The following is a 10,622-nucleotide window of genomic DNA, read 5'->3' on the forward strand; positions in this document are numbered from 1 at the left end:
TTTTATAGCTTTATGCAAACTAGGCTTTATTATTAATCGACATTGCTGAAAATCGGAATTATTAGTCGCGGTGCATGGGGAAACCCACCCCCTCCAATAATAATAATAAGACCTAGACGTAGGCGGGTGGTTAATATTAAGATGGGTCTTAAAGAGATAGGATGGCGTGCATGGACTAGATTGATCCGGTTCATGATAGTAATTAATGGAGGGCTCTTGTGAACACAGTAATGGACCTTCGGGTTCAATAAAATTTTTGGAATTTTTGAGTAGATGAGAGACTGGTAGCTTCTCAAGAAGGGCTCAGATCCATGTAGTTAGTTAGTATCAGCTACAGTTATACCATTGTATTGTTTTGTTCTCCATGATCGGAATTTTTTTATACTAAAATAAAATGCAAGACTTTCTAGCTTATGGTCACAGGTTACATCACTTAAATATTAATTTGTTGACGTACAAGTACATACTGTTAGGTAATAATTTATATTTTAGCCTTTAATTTATGGTATTTACATTTCTTATATGAGAACGTTTGTCCCACATGACAGTGAAAGTTTAAATTGGTAATGGCTATCTAATTTTAGTTGCGGGATGACAAAGCTTAACTACTCCCTGTCTGTTCCTAGCGTGATAACCAAAATCATCATAAATATCACTGATTTTTCATCACCATCCTACGTTAACCTTTCCATTAATGCAGTCAAGCCAGTCAGTATGAAGTTGCAATGGAATAAGTTGATTAAATTTTAGAACGAAGATTTGGAACCTGGTCTCAACGATGGTGGGAAAGAAGATTTTCCCGTCGTGAACATTCAGTATACTACTGCACAAGAAGGAACAGACGCCCAGCAGTTACGGTTGTAACTCTAATGCTGGGAATGGCTACAGTTGCTGTATTAATTGCCACTATTATTTATAATTCCACTCGTAAGTATTAAAATCAAATCTTTATATTTTTATAAAGAATTTAGAGTGACACATAACTGTTTAAAAGTTTATTAAAATCATTCCTGTTGCAATACCATATATTCGATAAGCTTATGTAAAAATTATGCGTATGAGATAGTAATGATTGTTATTTGTGTTTCAGATATTAAGCACAGAATGGAGTTGTTCCACCAGTACATTTACAATCCAAATTCTAAGAAAGATAGCACAACTCTCAATCATGATTTGGAGACTGAAATGAACCATCATAATCTTGCTGAGTATCAAAATTCAAATGATACCAAAAGGGCTGTACTTCCTCCATCTGCAATTGCTATTCCAATAGAAACACAGAGTGCAGCATGGGAGGCTTCAGAAAATGATACCCTCAGTGTAGCTGCTTATGATTTCAGAACTGAGTATAATGATAGTAAATCTACATTTGTTCCTCTGAAGTTTGAGGACAATTCTTCACAACTGCATAAAGCTGTGGAAACAAATGCTAATCTTGAGCCAATGAAAGAAAGCAGTTCTGGTTATAAGTTAACAAAAGACCCAAAGAACCTTGATATCTTTAGTCTTTCAAAAGAGAATCATCTCAGTTCATTATCTGTCCCCATCACTCAAAATATTTCCAAATTCTATAAACAGCTTGTTAGAGAACGGCGTCAAGCTCATAGTGCTGATGGTAAAAAGAAATATGTAGATGTTAAGTGCCAGAAATTCTTAAAGAAAATTTCTGACAAAATGCATAACCTTGAAAGTAGATTTGCATCTCTAGAGAACATTATTTCAGAACTGAGAGAGCCAACAGAAATGTCTGAAGAAAACGCTCTTGAAACATCAAGTCTTCAAATTGAAAGATTGTCAGAAATAAAGCCTTCAGAAAATAACGTGTTCTCAGAAAACACGGACATGGTATCTGAGAAGCCAGGACATGAAAACCTTGAAGAGGAAACTGACGGATTCAAGTCTGAAATACCCACAATAGGAATGAGTGTGGTTGAACATACTAGTTCACCCAATGTCACTGTTGAAAGCATCACATTCCCAGAGAATTTTTCAGAAAGTCAACTTGGCAATATATCCATATCTGTGCCAAACCTGACAAAATCTGGCATATTTTCAAAATCTAATATGTATGCTGGATTATCATCCAAACTCGCAGTGTCAGTTCCCACTGATGGAAATACTACACCCCACAAAGTGGAAGAAATTGACAATAATTATGGTCTTATAACATTAGTAACCGATTCTGAAGTAGGTGTCCATGTTGTTGACACTTACCATACAGAATCTACAGTATATAGAAAGAAAGGAAATATCAGCATTGACCCTGTAACTGAAACTAAGACATTTCCTTACAGTTTAATATATGATCATGACATAGAAATTTCCAATCAGTCTCATTTTATTTATGAAACTTCACACAGAGGATTGAAAGAGAAAGGTGAAGATAAAAACACAGATGTGAATGATAACAAAGTGATAACACAAAATATCACTGCCATCACCTCTGAACGCCAAGATATGGAAAACATTTCACAGACAACTAAACAAGGGGAAACAGTATACATGTGGGAAGTGGAAAGGTCTGAGACATCAAATGAAAATATAATGCACAACAGGGATCAGGAAGTTATTGAAAAGTCTGTTGGAGTTGAGGATTTGCAGAAAGTATCAGGAAGTGAAATTCAAGTGAAAAATGGAACAGGAAACATTCAGACAGCAAACTTCAGCATAAATGCGCAAAGTCAGGCACAAGATTTGCACGAAGACTTGAGCACTACATTTACAGCGATGTTTAAAAGTCGTCAGTATCCAACTAGTAAGATCCAGGAGGCCACTGCACCAACAGCAGAAAGAGGAATGAAACCTGAAGATATTTTGGCAGAAAGTTATCACATGAATACACACAATAAATCTAAAAATACTATAGAATTGTCTGTAAGAGCAAGACTGGAGAATGAACTACAGCAAGAGTTCAAAGATGACTTCATGTCAAGCAGTACTGGACTAAACAATATTGAAGGACTTAGTGTGAAAAATGACTTTGTTACATCGACATCACAAATGGAAAGCAAGAATTCTTTGGCAATAAATAGTAAACACAAGAAGAGCAAAACCTCTTCAGAAACAGCTACAGGCCCAAAAGCGCTATATGAAAATGAAGTTTTGGTGACATCCAGTAATGAAATATATAGTCACAACACAAGTTCTACTGAAGCAACTGCAGAAAGCACAGCACATGAACAAAGAAGAACTGGAGATTTTGTAACAGATACTCGTAGTTTCAGAACGATTAATAATGGAACATCACTTGAAACAGATACACAGACGAAACTGCAAGAACATAACATGAATAAAGATTATGAAGCAAGTAGCATGGAGATAAATGATTACAGTGAATATAAAATCAGTGAGAACCCTCTTATTTCAATTACAGAAGAAACACCACAAAAGCAGAATGAAAATAATATTCTTTCAACCACTATTAATATTAATAACTACAGTGAACATGAAGGAGACACAATCCATCATGGAAAAACTATATGGAACAAATTACAAGAAGAGGATGAAAATAATGACTTTCTTCTCACATATGTCGATATAGTTACTCAGAGTGCATACAAAGATATTGAAACCACTTCTCGTGTAAATACAAATGAAGACCTGCAAGATCAAAGTATGAGTGAAGGTACTCTGAAACTCAATGTCCACACAAATTATCAGCGCATGTATGAAGATACCATGACATCTCTTCAGACAACAAAGCTAGAATCATATGAGCTAAATACAAACAAAGACTTCATGAGAGCCAAGATAGGAGTAAACAATCACAGTGAACATGGTGTTACTGAAAGCTCTTTTGATGCAAAGACATTGATAAGTTTATATGAACATAATATAAATGTAACTGTGACAGCAAGCACTAAAAATCAAAATGAATATGAAGGTGTTGAAAGCACTGCAGAAAATGAATTAGTAATTGAAGACAAAAATGCAACTTCTTTAATGGATGATATTAACTACAGTAACTATGATAATGCTGAAAGGGCTTTTGATATAAATACAGAAGCAGGTCATCATGAACTGGAGAGTGTTGAGGATGTTGTACCGATCCATTCTGAGGTCAACACCCATAGAGAACGTGAAGACAAAGTTAGTACTTCTCTAAAGCAAACACAGTCACAGGAAGATAATAGTAAGAGAGAGATTGATGTTGCTGAACAGTGGAGGTATGAGAATTCTAGTGACACCTCTAGACAAGAGAATTCTTCTTATGGAGAAGCTGCAAGCCAAGATTCTGTAAGTACAGTTAACTCTGTTAATGATAGTATTCAAAACAGTCTCTCATCGAAAGATACTATGTTTGAAACTACAACAGAGTCTCTTATTTTGAAAACATTTGGAGATATACTAGAGAAGAATTTTACAAATTTACATACATCGTTCACAATAAAATCACTCTCTCAGAATGGTAATGAATCTCTGCCAGTGTCACTTAAAAGGTCTGATCATATTTCAGTTGCATATAAAGGACATGCTAAGTCTGTAACTGTGGATAAAAAAGTCAACAATGTTTCTAATGAAGGTACCACAAATAATGAGAATATTCCAAGTCTGACAGGAGAGGGAGACAAAAACGAAAATTTTCCTGAGATTTATATACATAGTAATTTTAACGAAACAGAATCTGATTTGAAAAAAGAGGCGTTTATGGACCTAGTGACAAATGTTCAAAGGCTTGATATTAGTAGTAATAAACTGTTGAAACCTGTCAGTCATATATATACCAGAGAATCTATGAATAATCTACCCACCAGAGAAGAAATGGATAATTTTACAGTGAATTCAAGTTCATATTCAGGACCTGTCAATCCCCTGCAGACCTCATACACACTGCACAATGTTGGTTCCAACATAAACACTGTTGCAGGAAATCCATTTTATTTACCTTTACATTTCTCATCATCTACATTCTATCCATTTCTCAGCTTGAATAATGGCTTAGCTGCACACACACAGTTTGGAAATAGAGCCATTGATGAGAGGATTAATGCTCGAAAACAAGATATACATGCCTCCATTGTTCTCATACCAACATACTGGATTCCATATCCAGCATGTATTCATAGAATACGTGTTGGTTTTAACGTTTTGACTGCTGAACCTGTTTCCCCATCTGAAGGTAAAAAAACTGAAGTATATAACAGTCATAATTGGGTTGGTTCTAATGGGTTTCCAATATGGCAAGCGCTCACTGAAGTGCAGCAACGACACCAACAACAGAAACAACAAGCACCACCACAAAAACAACCACAACAGCAGCAACAGGAGTGGGAGCAGGAACATTACCAACAACAGTGGCAGCATAACATGGATTCTCTGTGGTACTATCCTGCAAGCCCTGGAGACAATTTTTTCTATCCAGGAGTGCTGACAACTCATTACACACAATCAGAGGGTAGGGGGATGTTACCCCAACAGTATCTCTATTGTGCACCAATTATTTCCCCTATTTTGATACAGACTCCACCTGGATTCATATTGCCTACTTATGGTTTCCAGCAAGATGAGCAAGATAAAACTGTTGAGGCACTGGATGTCAGTTCTCAGGCATCTCGTAGCCAAGATAGGCAAGATTTCCAAAATGAACAGATCAGTGCTGAAGAATTACTGGGTTTCCAGCCAAAGGGAGCAGGTAAACACACTGGTAAAATCATATATTTTAAATCTTGCATACCTGTTTAAACATGTTTAAAATAATGTAATAAAAATTTATATTACTAGAAAAAGTCTCAGAAAAGCTACAATTTTCAATTACATTCATGAACTCTATCAGAGTGAAGACCTGTGTTAATTTGCAGCAGTATTGATGAAGATTATTCTGGTGAAATCTGAAATGTATTATTATTCCAGGAGTCCAAACTGCATTTTATTATTTCCTGTATTACTTCCAGGTTTTATTTCATAATAACAAGAATAGCATTATCATTACCTCATTACTTTATCATTGGCGTCATCAAGGGTATCACACAACGTGTTCCCACTCTTGTAACAGGCTTACCACACTTTCTACTTGGGTTAGGTCATGTACAAAACACAGAACTCACAAGTGTCTATATATTGTACACTGTTCAAGATTTCAGAATATTGGAACACAAACTGCAGTAAGCATAATTTTCATCTCTAAATGATCACAATAATGAACCACACTGAACCGGGCATTAGGACTCACCAATGATCAGTAAGCACACAGTTCTGCCTTTAGTGTTAATATTTACAAACAACTGTAATAGCAGCACAGTGGTGATAAAAACAAAACATTGGATGATATTCGTTCTTTTGCATTACATTTCATATGGTATTACTCTGAGGAAATCTTATAAAAGTATGTAAATCTCTTCAGTAATCACAGACCCAAATTCTTTTCATATGTTCAAAATACTCCTTTTGCTTGTAAAGAGTTACAAAGTTTTAAAATTCTTAAATTGTAAACATATTCATCTAAGAAAATTTTGGTAGACTTAAGAATTTCTGTAGGTTCACATATGTATTGTTGTATTATGAGTTTTAAAATCAAATTTAAAACCACATAATTTATTTCTGAAGACTCCCTAAATCATGCGTTTTACTTGCCATTATACTGATATTCATGAAAACTGTCTCACACGTTCTTTTGACTGAATTTAATGAAAGGGAATGAAAGGCACAAAACGATCATTCTCACTTCACCACGTAAAACTGTGAACTGAAAACAATTCCAAAAGAGTTCTGACATGGCTACACATGCTCAGAAAGCCACTGCCCCTCCCCCTATTCCTCCAATATATACTTCTAACTTCTTTCAAAAAAAGATAAAATTTTTATTGATCCAGGAGAATGCTCATCTGGGAAAGTGGCATGCCGTGATGGCTCAGCATGCGTGAAACAGGTACATTGGTGTGATGGGATTGTTCATTGTAATGATACAAGTGATGAGAGTCACTGTACTTGTCAAGACAGATTGGATAAGGACCGGTTATGTGATGGATATTTTGACTGTCCGCAAAGTGAAGATGAACTTGGCTGCTTTGGTTTGTATTCAACAGATTCTTTCAGAAAATTAAAAAAATAAATGTGTGTTTAAGCATATGTCCTTATCTTGCAGAAACAGAGTATTTATCAGTGCAAAATCAACAGTTTGTCGTTCACTGTGATATATAATAGCTGATAATTTATGATCATCATGCTGTTTAAAACGTAAGTGAATAACATTGAAAGTACCTCATTCTTGCTGTAGGCAATAGTATTCTAATACTGTGCCCCTGAATATACATATAGATAAAAATTGAATGTGATACTTCCTGCTTTCAGTGATTCCCAACCTTCAGTTTGGTGAGTCAGAGCTTTTAAATTAGGGTACCGTTCCCATGAACATATCTCATCCAGGGGGAGTTTTCTATGCAATATGTGAAGTTCCCAGTAACTGAAGCTCACCCTGCATAACCCCTTCTGCTATCCTTCAATTGTCACACTGTATGCTATTAGAATCATATTTAAATTTCTGAAGTAGTAAGACTATATGGGACAGATTGACCCTTGGATTAGCTCTTTGTCTTTCCAGCTTTCCAGCAAATCAGGCTTCCTATTACAACTCTGAATATAGATTACAAACCTGATATATGTAAGGCAAAATATGTCAAGGGATTGTGTTTGATGGTAATATAATGAGCTATGTTTCATCAAAACATGAATAATCTTAAAATAGATCTTAAGGAAATAGAGTGTGAATGCATGGACCAGATTTATGCCACTCATTACAGGTTTCAGTCATGGGCTGTTATGAACATGGTAATTAACTTTCTGTTTCATGAATGGCAAGGGACTTCTTGATTAGCTGAGCTTCTTAGAATGAATTTTAAGTCATGTAGTTGCTTGGCTATCTAGTTATGCATCACCAACCTAGAATGGCATCAATAATTTAAAATTCAGGTTTTGTCCACAAAATGTTAAATTTGCTGTAGACAAACTTCCAGGTGAAGGGAAGGTTAATGTTGCCAGAAAATAAAAACAGAAACCACTGTGCAAATTGTTGAATGGTTTTGATCATGTTATGTCATTATCTATAATGATAATGAACATGTATTTCAGGTTGTAATGTGTCATCATTCAGCTGCCAAGATTGGGATCGGCATAATCGGAAAGCTACATGTTTACCTCTGGAGCAGCGCTGTGATGGAATGAGAAATTGTCCCAATGGTAGAGATGAAATGGACTGTTTGCTGTTAGAAGACAGGCTGTCAAATCATCATGTAAGTCATTAAAATCTGCTGCAATAGTTAATTTCTGATGTGTAAATCCTGAAGTGTTCAGAGATTAATATGTGTCAGAATATGTTGTCTGAAATAATGGATTTGAGTCGGGCTTTTTCACACAATTCTGTCCAAGTATAACTTTCCACTGATAGCAGTTTAATACAGACATATTTACCTGTACCTGTACTAGTACAAGAGTTGAAAGTTCAGTGCCTCCAACATTTTTACTGATGTCTTTATCTGAACATGATGCTGTTTTTAAAGGCAGGAACATTATTATGCAAAAATGTATAAATCATAACATATTTTTCTTTCCAGAACTAGCAGATCTACAAATAATGTGACCATTTACTTAACCTTCCAACAAGATAGACGCCCTATCTCCGTAAACCAACTGCTAACTTCTCATGGTTTCAGAAAAGCGCATATTATGCTGGAATCAAAATTTTCAGTAATCTGTCATCTGATCTTTAAAGTCTTATGTTTGAAAAAGCCCGATTTTAAATGACACTAAAATGATACTTAAAGACACATGCATTATACTATCTTGATGAATACTTACTGTCTAAAAAAATTACTCATCCATTTAAAGGTTGTATAAATAGCATAAGTTGACAGTAATGATGTATATATACATATATGTTCATGTATTTTTGAATAGCCTCATGTGTAACCACAGTGTTTTCTTGTGTGAAAACTTCAGTTGTACTGTACAGAAGTTTTTGTATTTGCATGATATTTTCCACATCCTACAGTCATTTTGACTAACTTTGGATCCAGGGAATACAGATTAATGTAATGTAATGTAACAGTTATTTGTAGAACTGCCTATGAGCTGAATGACTGGCATTTGAATCTTTGTAAGGGTATAGATTATTGCCTTCACTAACACACTCAGAACAGCCCAGATGCCCACACAAAATTTACGCTCCAATCTTTCTCCTAGGATTAAAACTGGAGGAACATAAATAGGGCCACTAGTCTTAAGGTTAGAAATATGTGGAAATTTACCTCCACTTCCCCAACATATATTCATGGTGTGCAACTTCTGAAGTATAATCATTTTTCTTTCTCTCTTTTAATTCACCATTTTCCAGCAGGTATTGTATGGTGTCAGATTGGATGAGTGTAGTAGGCACATTCATCAAATATTTAAATTTCAGATGTTTCCTGTATCATATACTAGCGGATTCTTGCATCGTAACTGGCATGGAAAGTGGTATCCAATATGTAGCAGAATTAAGGAATGGGCAGTTGCAATATGTCAGTCTGAAATCGGACCATTAAGCAGGTATATCTAGTGGTATAATTATTTCCAGTCCATGGTAAGAGACTTTCTAATTATAACCTACATAATGATGGTAGGAATGAGATGAACTGGAGACTTGTATTTACAAGTTTTAACAAGAAAGGAATTGAGCAAGCAGTGCATCTGGATCATATTCTAGTAGTGTCTCTGTTGGAACTTCAGCCAGCTCCAGGTGACATTTTGTTATTTGCAATAACTGAAAAATTCTACTAATACAGATGAAAAGAAGTCCATATAAATTTTTAGGTGTTTTGTCATTAACATTTTTCTTTTTTATGTCGTTGTCGTTGTTGTTTTCATCGTCATTGTCTTTTTTTTTTAATGCTAGTGGGGTGAGACTAAGTCCCTTGTCCTTCTTCGTCAATGTTGTTACTGTTTTTAATGTTTAGTTATACAACTTGATCTTATAAGCATTTAATTTCTGTAACATCTTTTATTAGTGTCTTAGGCAGTTCTTCTTCTCCCTTATGTAAAGTTAGAATACTTTATTCCAGACATCATTATTTATGACTTATTTCATTATAAAGGTAAAGTTAATTGTAGTTTTATTCTTCATACTTAGCTTACAAGTTGCAATAAAGAAAATCTGATGCATGAATTCTTCATTCAGTGTATGAATACAAATGGAAGATCTCATTTATCTAATTATTTTGCCACAGTAAACATGTTCAAAGTTTTTGAAAGTTAAATTATTTCTCCTGATGTCACTTTTAATGAATAATTTCCCTGTGGGAACATCGCACGTACTAACACGTGGTTTCGCTCATCTAACAGACAGCACTCACTCCTAGTCAATATCACATTGCCGCATGTTAGTTAGTCAGTCAGAGTCAGAGTCACGTTGCAACTGACGGTCAGTCAGTCTGTCTGTCTTGGTGTCGAGCCCCAGCTGGGGCTCATGACCAGATATTTCTTTTGAATGAAAGTTACTGTCTTGTCTATGTGTAGTGCCCTCTCTGACAAGAGGTTGGGTCTGTCATTTGTTAGTCAGTCTGTATTAATAAGTCCACTGTCTCTGTTTACACATATTTACAATACACTTATTTCTTATTTAAATGTACAATATATACACGGCCTCTGTCAGT

At 35.2% G+C, this 10,622-nt stretch overlaps 1 protein-coding gene across 3 annotated transcripts in view; it reads left to right on the forward strand.

The window, feature by feature from the left end:
- The first annotated feature begins 746 nt into the window (after window positions 1-746).
- Window positions 747-10,622, forward strand: part of LOC111875012 — a 48,581-nt gene continuing 38,705 nt past the window's right edge. For 2 of the 3 annotated variants that reach the window (XM_023871010.2, XM_023871011.2), the window contains exons 1-5: window positions 747-927; window positions 1,091-5,644; window positions 6,810-7,007; window positions 8,065-8,225; window positions 9,392-9,519. In XM_023871010.2, the coding sequence (XP_023726778.1) occupies window positions 870-927; window positions 1,091-5,644; window positions 6,810-7,007; window positions 8,065-8,225; window positions 9,392-9,519 (5,099 nt within the window). In that variant the 5' untranslated portion in view covers window positions 747-869. The remainder of the gene's footprint in view (window positions 928-1,090; window positions 5,645-6,809; window positions 7,008-8,064; window positions 8,226-9,391; window positions 9,520-10,622) is intronic. The other variant, XM_023871012.2, reaches the window with a different exon arrangement.

The sequence above is a fragment of the Cryptotermes secundus genome, unplaced genomic scaffold, assembly GCF_002891405.2.
Source record: "Cryptotermes secundus unplaced genomic scaffold, Csec_1.0 scaffold973, whole genome shotgun sequence".
NCBI classification, from domain to species: domain Eukaryota; kingdom Metazoa; phylum Arthropoda; class Insecta; order Blattodea; family Kalotermitidae; genus Cryptotermes; species Cryptotermes secundus.